The 17,849-nt window shown below is 41.3% G+C and overlaps 1 protein-coding gene and 1 long non-coding RNA gene across 5 annotated transcripts in view; one reads left to right on the forward strand and one right to left on the reverse strand.

Annotated features, from left to right (window-relative positions):
• Nucleotides 1-4,774, reverse strand: part of LOC309654612 — a 33,463-nt gene extending 28,689 nt beyond the window's left edge. For all 3 annotated transcript variants that reach the window (XR_014260337.1, XR_014260338.1, XR_014260339.1), the window contains exon 1: nucleotides 4,671-4,774. This is a non-coding gene — a long non-coding RNA (uncharacterized lncRNA). The remainder of the gene's footprint in view (nucleotides 1-4,670) is intronic.
• TRPM1 (transient receptor potential cation channel subfamily M member 1) overlaps nucleotides 1-17,849 on the forward strand; it is a 125,104-nt gene that overhangs the window by 103,844 nt on the left and 3,411 nt on the right. For both annotated transcript variants that reach the window (XM_082448499.1, XM_082448498.1), the window contains 4 exons: nucleotides 1,396-1,416; nucleotides 2,196-2,340; nucleotides 3,579-3,781; nucleotides 4,712-4,844. In XM_082448499.1, coding sequence (XP_082304625.1) covers nucleotides 1,396-1,416; nucleotides 2,196-2,340; nucleotides 3,579-3,781; nucleotides 4,712-4,844 — 502 coding nt within the window. The remainder of the gene's footprint in view (nucleotides 1-1,395; nucleotides 1,417-2,195; nucleotides 2,341-3,578; nucleotides 3,782-4,711; nucleotides 4,845-17,849) is intronic.

Below are 17,849 nucleotides of genomic sequence, written 5' to 3' on the forward strand. Positions count from 1 at the left end.
TCGGTCCTGTCTTCTACTCTGAGAACCACTAACTGGAATTCTGAGTCTCATATCCCTTGAGCATGTCCTACACATGAATGTAGTCCCAATGCCAACATCCTAATTTTTCTTCAACCTGAATCTCTTTCTGCCCCGAGATAGAGCTGGTAGTGTTATTTCAGTCAAATGAGATAGTGACTATTGCCATGTGTCATCCTCTTCTTCAAGCTTCAGAACCCATTTTCCACATAGCTATCCATTTCCTCTTCACTCCTGGAGTGATATTTTTGTATAATCAACAGTATTCTGGATGTTAGCAGAGGAAATGAGCTGCAATCCTGCATGGATTTCTGGGGAATGCAGGCCCCAGCTCTGGCCAGGCTGAGCTGGTAGGTCACAGCGTCTCTTGTGTTGTAGGGAAGTGAAGTTCAAATGCTCTTATGCTATTTCACCCAGACAGTTACGGCATCACCAATGAATGAGCATCTTCAGACCTATTTTCATGTTAGCACCAATATTTTAATTTGCATGTTGTGCTCTGTCAAAAAGCACCAGGTACAATAGCATGGCTGCTACTTCCAGTAGAAGCAGAAGCTTCTTGAGAATAGAAGGTTCTGAACATCCTTGCCTTGTAGAAAATGCAGGGTTGTTCGGTATATCTCCACTAAGTGAGACTGATAACCAGTCGCACAACGCCTTCTACCTACTGGCTTTCATCACGTGATTCAGAACACATCCTTATCATGAGTATCTCAGAGTCAATTGGCGAATGTGTTTGTAGCTTGGTAAACCAGAACATAAAAATCTAATTTGGTTTCAAAGGAATATTAGCTTCAGTAAACATACATAAATGCTAAAAGTCCCTGGATCCAGACGTAAGGTGTAATATTTTTATTTTTTTTAATTAAATTGGGTAACAAGAGAAGATGAAGAGGCAAACTTGAGGCTATTTTCAGTGACACCATGAAATGTAGGTTTTCAGTTCTTGGTCTGATTATTTCATAATAATTTTGTATTTATTTGTGCTTATGATGTGTTTGTGTTGGGATACAGGGAATGCTTGATTGGTCAACCTCCATGTTAAAATGATCATCTGTCAGTAGCCTCATGTCTTTTTCACAGTTTTTTTCACTAGTGAGTTTTGCTATTGCTTATGACGTGGTAAAATAAATATTCATGAAATATATATACATATATTTCCTAGAATTAATAATGTGTAAAATTCTCCTAAGTAGATCACTGTTTCCAAGTGTGAATCTGTAATTCCCAAGCTTGAACACTTTACATTTCTTGACAGCAAAACAGTTCTTGTGTTGTTCATCATTTGTTTGACTTTTCTCTCAACTGTCTTATTTTTTTTCTTCCTTCCTATCAAAACTAAAAAAAATAAAATGCTGCTTTCCAATCACTCTATAGTGTACGCCATGGAAATTAATCGTAAGTTTATGCATAATTGATGACTCTAGTCCATGAAATGTGTGTATTAATTAGTTTCTTCCTCAGCTAATTACCGATAGTCTTATACCAGTTTCAAATATTTCTCTTGTTTTTTGGTGTCAGTACTTTTTTAAATGATAAGGAAGTGAAAAGTAAATAGACTATAAATTCATGGATATTACTTCACTAATTACTGTTGAGATCATCCTCTCTTTTTCTTCAGAAAATAAGTCCCATATGATCAAAGTGGCATTTCAAATGAGCAGAGAGAGAAAAGATTCTTTTTCAAACATCACTCAGAACAGTCAATTAATGGATTGGAGGCTAGGGGGGATCCTTACCTCCTACCTCATAATAAAATTATTTTCAAAGTTAATGTACAAATGACCAAGAAGACAACATAAGTTAATGTTAAATAATTAGAAGACCCAATCACTTTCTAATGGATAACAGTAAAGAAACCATAGACGCATAGATAGATGCGTCTGCTTAAAAATGAAGAACTTCTGTATATGACAAACAGAACACAGAAATGAGAAAATGTTTACAAATATAACAAGTTAAGAATGACTATCTGTGAGTGCAGAAATGAGTTCCTTATCACCTTTGTATGAATTGATATTTTTCAATTATTATTATTATTTCAAAATTATTGCTTATGAAATCAGAAAAAAAAACATAGTAAAAAAGAAATAGGTCCTTTAATAGCATAGGTCAGTTTATTTATTCTTTTCATTCTATGTAAAAGACAAGCACAAAAAGACAGACTCTCGTTTCAGCTCCTTGTGGTGACAACCAGTACGATGAGGAGGGCAAGCGGCTCCCTCCCTGCATCCCGGGCGCCTGGCTCACGCCCGCCATCATGGCATGCTACCTGCTGGTGGCCAACATCCTGCTCGTGAACTTGCTCATCGCCGTTTTCAAGTGTGTGTCACCGCTGATGACCGTATATTTGTTATTTATTATTTTACAGATTTTCAGTGTAATCTCAGAAATCTCCCAGGTTGCCCAGGATTTACATGGAATTCCACTAGGGCTTTCAAATGTGTAGAATTTTTCACAATGTTTTTTTGTTCAACCATAATCAGCCTTCATGTATTCCTAAATCAAGAGTTGACACTTAAATACATTTAAATTCAATCTTGGTTAGTATTTTAACACTTTTGGCATGTATTTTAATCTAATGAAAATATTTTCTTAGATGAAAGTCTCCTGAGACAGAGAAGATTTATCAAACTGAGCCTTGAATTCATTATCAGAGGCACAGAAAGCAAAGTTAATTTCATAGGCTGTGACAATTACTGTACTATTATATGAAATATTTTTCTTATCACTTACCGAATAGAAGATAAAATGGCCTAAGAAAGAAATGGCTTAAAATCCACAATCAAATTTCTTGTAAAACTTGCCCCTTTTGGCATGATATGTTGAGGATCTGACCATGCTTAATAAATGTTGAAAAATTTTATTTTAGTTTCTAAGATGAAAAATGTGAGGGAAAAATCCTTCACAGAAATATAGACTCTCAGAGCTGACCAGGGCATTGGAGAGAATCTGGTTACACTCCTGACTTGACAGATGAGAAAATGAAGGTTGACAGAGGTTAACTGACTTTTCTAAGGTCCCCGTGTAGACAACACGCTTGATCAGGATTCCAACAATTCTAGGCTTACTGCCTCCCACTGGAAACTCAAAGAAGACAAAGACTGTACCTACCCAACATCCAAAATAACCCACTTTCGATCAAAATGTTCAGTAATTAATCAACTCAGTTCCAAAAAAATGTAGTCAGCTAGTTGACTGAATTTAAAGTTTAAATACTTCAAAATGCTTAGTGGGATGGCTCATACCTTTAAATATATGAAATAAAATTTCCTGAGCAGTCAGTAGACTGTGGTGTGGTTTTGCAAGAAAGCAGTGGGTAGCAATTTCAATACACTTAATTCTTAATTATTTATATGAGTAAAATGTCCTTGAATGTTGGTAAGCCACGCTGATAGATAAACCAAAAGACAGGTCATTCAGAGTCAGTACTAACTTGTGGAATGACCCCAAAAGGCCATTTCATTGCATATTTTCAATTCAATGTGAGTAACTCTGATTGCCCTGGGAAATCACTATTAAAAGTAATACAACTAATTAAACATGTATTCTTTTTAAAGCAATACCTTCTTTGAAGTAAAGTCAATATCCAACCAAGTGTGGAAATTCCAGCGTTATCAGCTGATTATGACATTTCATGACCGGCCAGTCTTGCCTCCACCAATGATCATTTTAAGCCACGTCTATATAATCATTATGCGTCTCAGCCGCCAATGCAGGAAGAAAAGAGAAGGGGACCAAGACGAACAGGATCGTGGATTGAGTATGTGCAGGACTCTTTCATTTCTATCTTGGGCTAATCTAGAAAGACTATTCTAATTGGATACCTGCATGGAAATCTCCTTAAACTACTTAAATGTGTGAAAACACAGCACTCTATCCAAATGCTATTCTTTGCAGAATGCTTCTCATTTTATGCTGATTTTATTCTAGTTTTGTTTATTTATTAGTAATTAATATCACTGAAAGTCCACTCATGAAGAGATGAGAAATTGAGACAGTTCTTGAAAATAACTTTTCTCTATAAATCCAATGTTCCTTTCAAAATGTTTATATATATATATAAATTTATTTATTTTTGGCTGCGTTGGGTTCTTGTTGCTGCGCGCGGGCTTCCTCTAGTTGCGGCGGGTGGTGGTACTCTTCTTTGCGGCGCGTGGGCTTCTCATTGCGGTGGCTTCTCTTGTTGCGGAGCACGGGCTCTAGAGCACAGGCTCAGTAGTTGTGGTGCACGGGCTCAGTTGCTCTGCGGCATGTGGGATCTTCCCGGACTAGGGCTCGAACCCGTGTCCCCTGCGTTGGCAGCCGGGTTATTAACCACTGCACCACCAGCGATGTCCTCAAAATGTTTTAGTGTGTTGCGTCTAAAGAGAATGGGAAGACACTCCTGTCCACTTGACTCTATCCATAAAATACATGCAAAACGTTTTCCGGAAAATCATAACTTGGTTTCACTTTCCGAATAGCTGTAATTTGGATTTTTGTGTTAAAAAGTGAGCCGTTTAGCTCCAGCGGAAATGTCAATATGATCGCCGCATATTACAAGGAGTCTTTGTGTGATAACCAGCGGCAGGAGCAGGGAGCTGCTTGCAAGGGATGGGGAAGGGAGCTTGGTTAAAGGCGGGCTGTGAAATTCGCAAGGACGCACCTACCTGGCTGGTTTCTCACGTGGCAACCGCTTCTGCCTTTGCAGAGCTGTTTCTCAGCGACGAGGAGCTGAAGAGGCTGCACGAGTTTGAGGAGCAGTGTGTCCGGGAGCATTTCCAGGAGAAGGAGGACGAGCAGCAGTCGTCCAGCGAGGAGCGCATTCGCGTCACCTGTGAGAGGTGCGCCTGGGGCGTGGCCACCGCGGGGCGCGGCGCGCAGGGCGCAGGGCCAAAGGGTGCGGCTCCTCCGTCCCGTCTAAGGGGAATGCCAAGTCCATTTACACATTCACTCCCAGTTCTCCTGTTGACTCAACTTTGGCTTTTTAACGTGTTCCCCACCCCCCAAAGTAGTGTGAAAGTTCCAAATGATGGTTATATATTGTATATAGAAGTGAATGATGACATTTATCATAAATATTCCAGGCCAAAACCAAACCAAAACAAACAAAACCCTGATGGTTCTTGCCCACCCCGAAAGTGGGCGCTTTTACAATACAATACATGGAGAGAACCTTCAGGTGCAGGGCTGTGTAACTGCTGGGGACGTTTCTCCACGCCCTTGACATATGTTGCTTCCTTGGCCAAGTGTGGTCTGCCCCGGCTTGACCTCCTGATCCTGATTTGTGCTCTCCTTGCTCCTTCCCAACACCTTTCCAACCTCACGGAGCAGAGGTACAGGAGGGGCAGAGGCGTCTGTCTTGGGTACCCAGCAAGATCAGTATCATGAAGATGTCAGTGCTTACTACGTGGGGAATGGACTGCTTGCCTGTATGGGGCAGTGAGTAAATGAGCAGAGGAGGGCAGGTCAGGGAGGAACTGAAAGGGTGATGTGTTCCATACTTTATAGTATTGCTTTTCCTGCGGCTGCAAACTGCAGAGCAACCAGCAAAGGTAGACGGGAACGATCAACCCGCACTAGAGACATTTTTTGAATCATAATTTTTGAGAACCTTGATCACTTCATAAAAGCAACTGAAGCTTGTTAAAGAGCATGAGAGTTGATAAAACGTTGTTCCAAAGAGTTTAATCAACAATGCATGTAGGGCTTCCCTGGTGGTGCAGTGGTTGAGAATCCGCCTGCCAATGCAGGGGACACGGGTTCGAGCCCTGGTCTGGGAAGATCCCACGTGACGCGGAGCAACTAGGCCCGTGAGCCACAACTACTGAACCTGCGCCTCTGGAGCCTGTGCTCCGCAACAAGAGAGGCCGCGATAGTGAGAGGCCCGCGCCCCGCGATGAAGAGTGGCCCCCGCTTGCCGCAACTGGAGAAAGCCCTCGCACAGAAACGAAGACCCAACACAGCCAAAAATAAAAAATAAATTATAAAAAAAAAACAATGCATGTAGAAGGATGAGTGTGGCGAGGGAGACATGCCTGAGGGGATTCCAGAGCCTTATTCTATCCTGGAGTCTTCAGCATTAAAGTTTTCTGATACCGTGTATATCGTCTGATATACGTGTGTATATTGAGACACATAAAAACATGGTAGGACTTCAAGAGACTATTTCAGCACATACTTCCCAATCAGGGGCCCCAGCAATTATAGCAGAATTCACACTACACCGTGAAATCTTCGTGGTGGGTGTTCAGGCCAGTGGCTCCACCTCAGCCCACAGGCGGGATGATGCCCCCGGCAGCTGCAGAGCTCTACCCCTCCCGCCCTCCTAGACCGAGTCAACTTGTAATCCTACCAGCCAAACTCGAAGGTTATCTGCACCAACCTTCGGCCTTAATAAGGTATATTTTCAATAAAACTTTGGAACACTTCTTTGTTATTTTACTGGTAATTACTAACCTTTCAAGATATAATCATGATTTCATTATGAGAAAGATAAGGTGCCCCCATCTTGATAACCTAACTTCCACTTTCTAGTTAGACATTAACTTGAATGGAATCACAGGCGTAATTTACCATGGATGGAAATGGTGTTCTCTTTCACCCTGCCTCCTCCCCTCCTCCCTTCCCAGAGCAGTGTTTGGATTTTTACCGTTTTTGGACCAAGGCTCCAGGAATGTGGTTATCAGGTCGCTACCAAATTGCATTTTCCCCTTGGGGCTCCGAGCACACGTAAGAGGAATGAAAGTGCACGGGGCAGTAAAAACAGGCTACTTCCCGTTTGCCTTGGCTGAGCTCCCCGGGGTGACGGGAGCACATTCCTGTCCCTCCAGTTCCCTTTGTTGACTCTTTCTTGGCTGAATCATAGGTGAACGCCAGAGACAGAAAAAGGAGGTCCGGAGAAGGGAGCTTTCCTTCACCCTTAACCAGGACCACTGGGGAGCAAGAGATGGTGGGAGAATGGGAAAAATTAGTTATTTCTACCTAACTGTTGGCACCAGTGATTACTTTTTTTTTTCTTTTCTTTTATTGAAGTATAGTTTATTTACAGTGTTGTGTTTCAGGTGTACAGCAAAGTGATTCAGTTATACATATACATATATCCACTCTTTTTCAGATTCTTTTCCCATATAGGTTATCACAGAATATTGAGTAGAGTTCCCTGTCCTATAAAGTAGGTCCTTGTCAGTTATCTGTTTTATATACAGTAATGTGTATATGTTAATCCCAAATTCCTAATTTATCTACTTTTTCTGTAGTCGCTTTTTTTTTAATTGAAGTATAGTTGATCTACAATGTTTCGGGTGTACAGCAAATTGGTTCTGTTATAGTGGTTCCATTTTATATATATATATATATAAATTCTTTCTCAGATTCTTTTTCCTCATAGGTTATTACAAGATGTCGAATATAGTTCCCTGTGCTATACAGTAGGTGCTTGTCATTTACCTATTCTATACATAATAATGTGTATCTGTTAATCCCAAATATTTAATTTATCCCTCCCATCAGTGATTACTTTTAAAATCACATTTTTGAGTACTCAGATGTTTCTGCCACTTCTTTAATCTTCCTTATAGATTTGGTTGCTTTCATTTTCTGCGTCACCATTTGCCGTTTGATGATTTTCCTGCTCTTCTCTCAGTGGGACAGGCCCCAGCACTATGGGGACGGCAGGGTCTGGTTAGGGGTGAGCATCTGTGATCAACACCGTTGGTGTCTGTCCCTTCCTGACCTCCCTGTGGTCCGGGCACCTTGCAAAACCTGGGCCAGTGATTTGCAAACGTGTTCACACCAGCAGTTTACACACTTGTCGTGCTCCTCCATGCAGGGTGCTTTGAGGACTTAGGTTCAGGAACCAAATTCATGGCTTTCCCCTATTGCTTGGAAAGGTATATATAAAATTCTACCAAATTAACCATTTATTTTTATCATAGAATTTCAACATTTTGTAAATTCCAACATTCAGTCCCTCAAGAAGAGATGTACCATGTGACTCAGTTTTTAGCTAACACAGCGCTGGTTGCAACCGGGCATTCAACCCAAAGCCCCAGCCACCAGCCCACCCAGCTGTCTCAGGGCACCGCCCTCAGGCTTTTCCTCCCAAAACGTCCCCCCTGTGCTCCATGAATAGCACCACTGCCATCTCATTCAGCAAGACAGTCACTGGCAAAGCATTCGGAGTCCTCCCTCTTCTGCACTAACAATCCCCAAGTCGGATCACTTCCCCTCACCTATAAATCATGGTCCACCCACATCTTTCCTTCTCTACCCCCAGCACCTGAGTACCAGCCAGCATCATTTTTCACTTGGGTTCCTGCAGCTGTCCCCTCAGAAATCAGTCCTTGGAATTCAGTCTTGCTCTTTCAGTCCATTTTACACCAGAGAGACTCTAACCAGCCCCCGCAGCCCCCATCACCAGCTCGCCTGAAAAGCCCCCTCAGCGGCTCCCACCACTCCTGGGCCCGTGAGGCCCTGCCATCTGTCCAGCCGCACCCTGGACTGTCCGCCCCTCATGCTCAGTCCTCCAGTCTTGCTGGCCCTCTTCCACCCCCTCAAAGCCACTGCTTTCTTCCTGCCGCAGGGACTTTGCACATCCTCTTCCCTCCACCTGCTCATCTTTTGGAACTCTGCCCAAATGCCAATTCCTTCTGGCAAACTTCCCTGACCGCTTCACACCTTAGTAGACTAGGTCAGGGCTCTTGGAGTCTAAGCCCCACGAAGGCAAGGACCAGGTACAAATTCCACTCACCACGTTGTTCCCAGAGCCTGCACATGGCCACGTAGCAGGAGCTCGATTTTTTGGAATGAATGAATGACTCCAAAGTTTGTCTCTTGATTTGAATGCAACTTTCTGTCCTGTCCTCCATGAGTTCCCTCCTGGAATATCATATAGGAAATCAACGATGCTCCCTCTGGATTCAAAACTTTGGTTTTACTCTTAGGAATGAGGAACAACCTCAATATGCAAATGATTCTGGTCCCTGTAAAAGGAAGGATCCTTCAGATCAGCAAGATCAAAACAAGAGTTGGTGTTGGTACATGTTGTCTCTTTGCCCAAAGGCATAATATCAGATAAGCAAGAGGGCTGGTGCAGGGACAGCATTTACAAATAACTTCCCAGCACGAGCAAGGTAGAACTGGTCAACCTAAACATTCTATTCTCGTCTCACCAGTTTAATAACTGGTAACAAGTATCCCTATCAATTGGAGCTTGAAGCCCACCTCTGTATCTCTCGCAAGCCCACTGTTGAACACACCTTTCTTTTTGTGCTTTGGCATCCCCATCACTGGTCCACAGGTTCCAGAGCAATTGAGTTGGAAAGAATCCTTTCTGACAAAACTTTGTTAGAGATTCAACTTCCTTTTCTCAAACAATGAGAATTATGTAATCCAGTGTGTTTACCTTTTTTCATGGCTTCAAGGAAGCTTAGCATCAAACTTAATATTTAATTATAACAAGTGTATTATTGTAGGGTTTGGGAATATGTGGTGTATATTGCTCTCCTTATCTCCTCTACTCTTTCATATCTTTTATTCCATTTACATAAATTTATTTTCTATGTCTGATATTTCAAAGTATGCAGGATATAACTCATAAATCACACATTTTAAAAGCAGTTGGTCCTATACTTAAGGAGCTATAGGTCATAGAGTAGCCAAACCTATAATAGCAGGCTCTGATTCCCCCAAAATTCTCTGGGTTAAGTGGTTTCTTGTCATATTTGTGGATCTGGGTTAAGGTCTTGGGTTTCCTGTCGGCTTGATGGGAAATCAGCTGTTGATCTTGAGATCTTCTTTGGCGTCCTCTTCCCAAGTGACCAGGAAGAGAAGATTATGGTAAGAAAGACCCTGACAAGAAAGACAAGGAGAGAAACAAGACAGTAATTAGAAAAAGACCTGAAAGAAAGATCAGTCTTAGAAAGGAGGTGGGATTCCTCTGATGGAGAGAAGGCCATCCAAAGACACACACGTAGGGATGGAGAAGGCTGGGGAAGAGCTCACCTGAATGCCTTAATCTTATAAATTAATAAGAGTCAACGGTGCTTGGATGATGGGGGAGGGGTGGGATGAAGTGGTGGAGTTTTGACATGCCTAGTAAATGACAATCTTGTTCCTTACCTGACTCTGAAAGCCAATTCAGAGAAAGACGCAGACATCAGACAGAGGTAAAAATCTCAGCTTTATTAGTAATAAATGTTGTGCTAGAGAGTGTGGTCCAGTTCTTGCCAAATGCACACCCCAGAAGTAGATGTCCCCACCCAATCACAGGCAGCACCAGCAGCCTGCAGGCCTCCCTTCTTCCCTGCTAAGCTTACCGTTCGACCTAGACAAAGTGAGAATCCACGCTCCCTGCAGGCAGCTGGCTCCCAAACAGAAAGAGAGAAGCATACTCATGTCCTGGTCCCCAAACTCCAGCCAGAAAATTAATTCTCTCAAGAGTAAATGAGGGACTTCCCTGGTGGCGCAGTGGTTAAGAATTCGCTGTCAATGCAGGGGACACGGGTTCGAGCCCTGGTCTGGGAAAATCCCACATGCTGCAGAGCAACTAAGCCCGTGAGCCACAACTACTGAGCCCGCATGCCACAACTACTGAAGCCCGCACGCCTAGAGCCTGTGCTCCCCAGCAAGAGAGGCCACCGCAATGAGAAGCCCACGCAACGCAACAAACAGTAGCCCCCACTCACCACAACTAGAGAAAGCCTGCACGCAGCAACGAAGACCCAACCCAGCCAAAAATAAATAAATAAATTTATTTTTTAAAAAAAGAGTAAATGAAAGGCTGAATCACCCAACTGACAGAAACCCAAATGAAAAAAAAAATGAAAGCAATATGAGACCGATGGGATAATATAAAACATGCCAATCTATACATAATAGGGATCCTGGAAGGAGGAGAAAGAGAAAAGGGGATTGAAAATGTATTTGAAGAAATTATGGCTGCAAACTTCCAAAACCTAAAGAAGGAAACAGATATCCAGATACAGAAAGCAAGCACAGAAGGCCCCAAACAAGATAAACCCAAATAGACCTGCACCAAGACATATTATAATAAAAATGGCAAAAGTTAAAGATAAAGAGAGGATTCTAAAGGCAGAAAGAGAAAAACAAAGAGTTAATTACAAGGGAAACCCCATAAGGCTATCAGCTTATTTCTCTGCTGAAACTGTTGCAGGCCAGAAGGGAGTGGCAAGATATATTCAAAGTCCTGAAAGGGAAAAATCTGCAACCTAGGATACTCTACCCAGCAAGATTATCAATTAGAATAGAAGGAGAGAGAAAGAATTTCTCAGACAAGCAAAAACTAAAAGAATACAGCAATATCAAACCTGTCCTACAGGAAATATTGAAAGGTCTTCTCTAAATAGAAAAGAAGTAAGAATCTATAGGAAAGAGAAAATCACAATTAGAAAGTAAATCACTTAAGTAAGCCAGTACACAGATTAAATGAAACGCTGGAGAGAGGCCAGGAGTTTTACAGTCATGGAAAATTCTGACACGTAAGAAGAAGCAATAGGAATGGTGGAAAGGAAACCACCCAGCAACATTACAGACTTGAAGCCAGTAGGGAGGATTTGAGTTCACCTTGAGGGAAAATGCAGTAGGAAAGTTGTTAGCCAAGAGATTGCCTGGTGGGAACAATGGCAACCCAGCTGTGACTTTGTATTGGGCCAAGTCAATGTGGCTCCATGACTCTCATAGGTGACTGTGACATATTACAGCCCAAGGGCAAGGATGCAGAAAATGAGTGATGCATGAGGCACAGCAAAAGGGAGCTTGATGGGACCTTGCGGGTACCACGGTGATGTCAGGGTTTGCAAACGGCAGCATAAACATATTACATCGGCTCCAGCCACCATTTATCCCTGCCCAGCCCTGGAGTCCTAGTCGTGATAGATGAAGGCTTAGGGATTGTCACTACTATGTTGGAAGTAAGGGAGAAACAACCCAGGATATATCAATAAGAGCTTCACTGAGTGCCTGACCCGAGTCTGGCCAGAGTAGAGAACATAGTCAGAAAAGGCTAATGATTTAGATGATCTGAATTCTAGAAACCAAGGAGGTCTGACGTGTGGCCATGTTGGTGTGTATAAATGATGCGGCATAGAGGTAGAATCCCAGAGAGCTTAATATTCTTTCAGCAACTACTCAGACTTTTGCTTACTAAAAAGAATGAGGACAGAAGATTTAAGACTTGAGTCTTGTTCTTTGTTTAGTCTTTCACATATAAAAACTCCGAAAGTAAGCACACCCAGGTTCTACCCTGGCTGTTCTCTCTACAATTACTAAACTTAAAAGGCAGCCCCATATGAAGAAGCAGATGGAAATTAAAATAGCTGAATGTAGAATTTGGACAGGATGAGACAACTTTATGATCTATAGACCTGAAGTAAAATGACAGGGTAGGAATAGTCTTAAAACTCAATATAGGCGACCATGGGATCTTGAAACATGGGTTTCGTCAAGTATGAACTGGACCTCGTTGCTCCACTAACATTATGTTTTTGTGTTAAATTTTAACTCTATCATTAAGGAAATGTTCCCATGTAATTTATGAGATGCCTGGCAGGTAAAGGGTGATCGTTGCACATGAAAAGATGACTGTACATAAAACAAGTTTTAATAACTGGCTTACTACAGAGCTCCCAACGTCTATGTTCTGTTCTTAGGAAAGACACACAGGACTCTTACCATGAGAACGTGAATTTGGACATTATATTTAATAGATCAGAGTCTATGAAAGTCCAATAAAGTTATTCCCTACATAGGCATATATTCTCTTGAAAGTCACTACAGAAGGTCCACAAATTTATAGATTGTTGTGCCTATTATTTGAATGGAATGGAAAACATTATTCACAGTGCCTTAACAAAAATGCATTTTAGTTAAACTCCTTTCAGGTTTAGTGGTATAAGATTCAAAATCAAAACCCTTAGGTACTAGATATACTGAGATATGGATAAAAAGTATTTGAAGATTTGTCACCACCCCTACTCATATGGTCACGTCATTCTATACCTGTTCAGCACCTAGAGTTCAGGGAGTACTTTCACTGAAAAGATTTTGAAACTAAACTGAAACTGAAATCACAGCCCACAGAAAGCATCCATAAAAGATAAAAAATGATAAACTGGATTTCATCAAAATAAAAATCTATCGCTCTACAAAAGACACTGCTATGACAATGGAAAACAAGGTACAGACTGGGAGAAAACATATGCATATCATATATTTGCTGTAGGACTTGGGTACAGAATATCTAAAGAACTCTCAAAACAATAATAAGGGGGAAATGACCCAATGAAAAATGGGCCAAAGATTAGAAGAGACACACCGGGGAAAACATAAGTTTGGCAAATAAGTACATGAATCAATGTTCAACATTATTAGTTATTAGTAAAATGCAAGTTAAAACTACGATGCGATACTTCTACACACATATTACAGTAGCTAAAATTTTTAAATATCAGTAATACAAAGTGCCAAAAAGGACGCTGAGTACCTGCTGGTACACATATACTGCTCGTGGGAATATAAAATTCTGAAAAATGGTCTGGTAGTTTCTTTTTTTTTATTGAAGTCTAGTTGATTCACAATGTTGTGTTAATTTCTGCTGTACAGCAAAGAGACTCAGATATATATATATATATAGATAGATAGATAGATAGATAGATAGATAGATAGATAGATAGATTCTTTTTTTATATTCTTTTCCATTATGGTTTATCTCAGGATATTGAATATAGTTCCCTGCACTATACAGTAAGATCTTGGTGCTTATCCATTCTATATGTAATATTATAGTTTGCATCTGCTAATCCCAAACTCCCAATCCATACCTCCCCCACACCCTCTGCTTTGGCAACTACAAGTCTGTTTTCTATGTCTGTGAGTCTGTTTCTGTATCATAGATAGGTTCATTTGTGTCATATTTTAGATTCCACATATAAGTGATATCATGTGATATTTGTCTTTCTCTGTCAGATGTACTTCGCTTAGTATCATAATCTCTAGGTCCATCCATGTTGCTGCAAATGGCATGATTTCATTCTTTTTATGGCTGAGTAATATTCCATTGTATATATGTACCACATCTTCTTTATCCATTCATCTGTCGATGGACACTTAGGCTGCTTCCATGTCTTGGCTATTGTGAATAGTGCTGCTATGAACACTGGGGTGTGTGTATCCTTTTGAATTATATTTTTCTCCAGATATATGCTTAGGAGTGGGATGCTGGATCATATGGCAACTTTACTTTTAGTTTTTTAAGGAACCTCCACACTGTTCTCCATAGTGGCTGCACCAGTTTATATTCCCACCAACAGTGCAGGAGGGTTTCCTTTTCTCCACACCCTCTCCAGCATTTATTTGGCAGTTTCTTATAAAGTTAAACACACACTCATCATATGAACCACTCCTAGGTATTTATCCCAGAGAAATGAAAACTTATTGGTTCAGCCACTCTGGGAATCAGTATGGAGTTTCCTCAAAAAATTAAAGATAGAGCTACTCTACAATCTAGCAATCCCACTTCTGGGTATTTATCCAAAGGAAATGAAAACAGGTTACCAAAGAGACATATGCACCCCATGTTTATTGCAGCATTATTCACAAGAGCCAAGATATAGAAACAACCTAAGTGTTCGTCCATATCATGTAATACTACTCAGCAATGAAAAGGAACAAACAGCACATGCAACAACTTGCATGAATGTCAAAGACACTATGCAGAAAGAAGCCAGTCTCGAAAAGTTACCTACTGTATGATTCTCTTTATTTGACATTCTCAGAAAGATAAAACTATAGGGATGAAGAACTGATCAGTGGTTGCTAGGATTAAGGGGAGGGGAGGGTGTGATGACAAAGATTTAGCACGAGGGAGTTTTGGGGGATGGGAGAATTACTCTGGATCCTGATCATGACATTGGTTATAGAAATTTATATGTGTTAATATCCATAGAACTGTACACCAAAAGAAAAAATAGTCAATTTACTGTATGACAGTTTTAAAAAGAAAACATGACGTTAGAAATATGACATATTAGAAATATGTCACTTAGAGGAAATCAACTTTACTTAATGGGAAAGCCAAACAAATCACTTTGGACCTAGAACAGTTTTTTGTTCTGTGCTGAAAAAATATTTCATTCTGTGCCTAAAGGAAAGCAGAATTAAGATGTCCACGTTAGGGACTTCCCTGGTGGCACAGTGGTTAAGTATCCACCTGCCAATGCAGGGGACACGGGTTTGAGCCCTGGTCTGGGAAGATCCCACATGCCGTGGAGCAACTAAGCCCATGCGCCACAACTACTGAGCCTGTGCTCTAGAGCCCGTGAGCCACAACTACTGAAGCCCGCGAGCCACAACCACTGAAGCCCACACACCTAGAGCCTGTGCTCCGCAACAAGAGAAGCTACTGCAATGAGAAGCCTGCACACCACAACGAAGAGTAGCCCCCGCTCACCGCAACTACAGAAAGCCCGTGAGCAGCAACGATGACCCAATGCAGCCAAAAATAAAAAATAAATTTATTAAAAAAAAAAAAGATGTCACAAGTTAGGAAAGCTCATATCTCACTATGAGCTCTGTCATAAATGATAAATTTCTCTTATATGTTTTCCTGCCATTCAGCGTGTCAACAGATATGGGGCGCTTGTCAAATTGTTTCCTACAGAGCCTCTCTTTCCCCATCTGAAATGGAAATCTCTCCTTGGATTTCCATCTACGGATGTCATGTCAAGGTTTGTGAAACATGTTTAAGTCATTGTGGGAAGTCACAGAACAAGGCTGACATGGGAGATAGTTCCTCATGCATCCTTTTTGTTAATCATTCCAGATCGACATGAACTTCACTCGGTTTTTTTTTTTTCTTTCTTCTTTCACACATACTCTAAAAACTCAATACGACTTCCCTTGATTTGGCATAGCCGTCTAAAATGTGCTGTCTCCACCTCGTTGCTGTTTACGACGAGCCTGAAATAGCATCTGACAATTTTTCTTAACCTAAACCACATCGTGAAGCTTTGTTTCTTCCACAGCTTCAAACTAAGGGGGTGGCAGTAGGGATGGGACATTTACGGGACACCTAAAGAGGGGTCCTACACGGAGCTTGAAAACCTATTCAACACAGGGGGGAGGGAGGTTAGGGAGGTGTAAAGGAGACAGAATCAGATGAGTTTGAGGTTTCCTTTTTCTGTGTGAGTGGCCAGCAATGCTGTTATCTGGATTAGGTCACACAGGGAAAAAAATAGGCAGAGAATTATAAAAGATTTGAAAGGAAAGATACGTATCTATATTTTACCAGCTTATTTATTTTTAAAAGTTTGCACAGCTGCTTTAATCTCTAAATGTTGTGTTTGTTAAAGGATTTCAAGTTTGTTCCAGAGGCAATGCAGTTTTTAACACAAAAGGAATGAATCCTTGGGGCAGTAGATTTGAAGTGAGCAAGGAGACATGACATTTAACAGAGAAAACCAAGTTGGACTTGAAGTCCTGGAAAATTAATAGTGTAAAGTTCTTCTGATGGTCCCTGAAATGCAGGAGGACAGGGAACACTTAGAACCTGTTGTCGGGTTCCCTATGGTAGGGAAGCTTTTTTTTTTTAATTTATTGAAGTATAGTTAATTTACAAACTAACACAATGTTGTGTTGGTTTCAGGTGTATAGCAAAGTGATTCAGTTATACATACACATATATATTTTTTTCCCTTATAGCTTATTACAAAATATTGAGTAGTGTTCCCTGTGCTATACAGTAGGTCCATGTTGATTATCTATTTTAAATACAGTAGTGTGTATCTGTTAATCCCAGTAGGGAAGTTTTTAAAGAAGGAAGTCACGTCTCCTCATACATGGTGAATTTGGTGAAGTTGGTCCTCCTGGTGGCAAACTTCCAGGAAGCCAGACCCTTCCTGCTCAGATGATGTGGTTTCCTAAGGGACATAAAAATAGTCCTCTCCCCATGAAAAGGGTTAAGAATGGAAGCCAAGGACCCTCCCACACAACAGAGCGCAGCTGTCAATGTGGCCAACAGAAGTAGAACATGAGCAAAAGCAGTTCTGGGAGAATGTAGGACAAGGTAGCTGCAAGAGCAGCAGAGTGGGGAGAGCACAGGAGATGCCGTAGGGCAGAGGGCAGAAATGGTGCAAGAAGAGCGGCAGGTAATCAGGAAGTGGAGGAGAGGAAAGCGAGCGCAGGTGAGGGAATTTAGAAGGATATGCAGAGAGGGTAGCAAAGCCATATTAGACACAGACTCGAAGCAAACTGGGTGACCCTAAAGTCTGCCTATACATTTCCACAGAAAGATAAAAGGTGGGCAAGAATCAACAGATAACAAAAGTACAAAGTGTTTGCCTTCACCCACGGGTGAACTTGTGATCAGACCACCACACTGTCGGGTGTAGAGGGTCCAGTGGCTCTCAGTGGGAGCCAGGATCCCCTCTGCCTGGCTACCCCAGGACAAATTCAACTTTTAGAAGGTAGTCCCAGGTCCTGGGCATAACTCGCTGCCTTTTAGAGTTAAATTTCATAAGCTGATGGAAAGAATTCGTACTGTATGTATTCCTGAAATATAAAATATAGTGTACACCAGCAGGTTTTAGTTCGGGCAACATTATGGTTTCATAGGCTATTGCCTCATCTTCTAGGAGTTAAAAAAACCTAACCGCAGATATTTATAATCTGCCATGATCTTTCTTTCTTACAACCCCATAGGGAATACCAATTATTAAATATAGCAAACAATTTAAAGTTACTGGTATTCTTCAGATGATTAAATGACCTCTTGTCCCTGAAGTAAACCATCTGATAATCTGAACTTAATTTTTTGTCTTTTTAAAAATTTA

This window comes from Balaenoptera physalus (genome assembly GCF_965194825.1).
Source record: "Balaenoptera physalus genome assembly, chromosome: 2".
In the NCBI taxonomy this organism is placed as follows: Eukaryota; Metazoa; Chordata; class Mammalia; order Artiodactyla; family Balaenopteridae; genus Balaenoptera; species Balaenoptera physalus.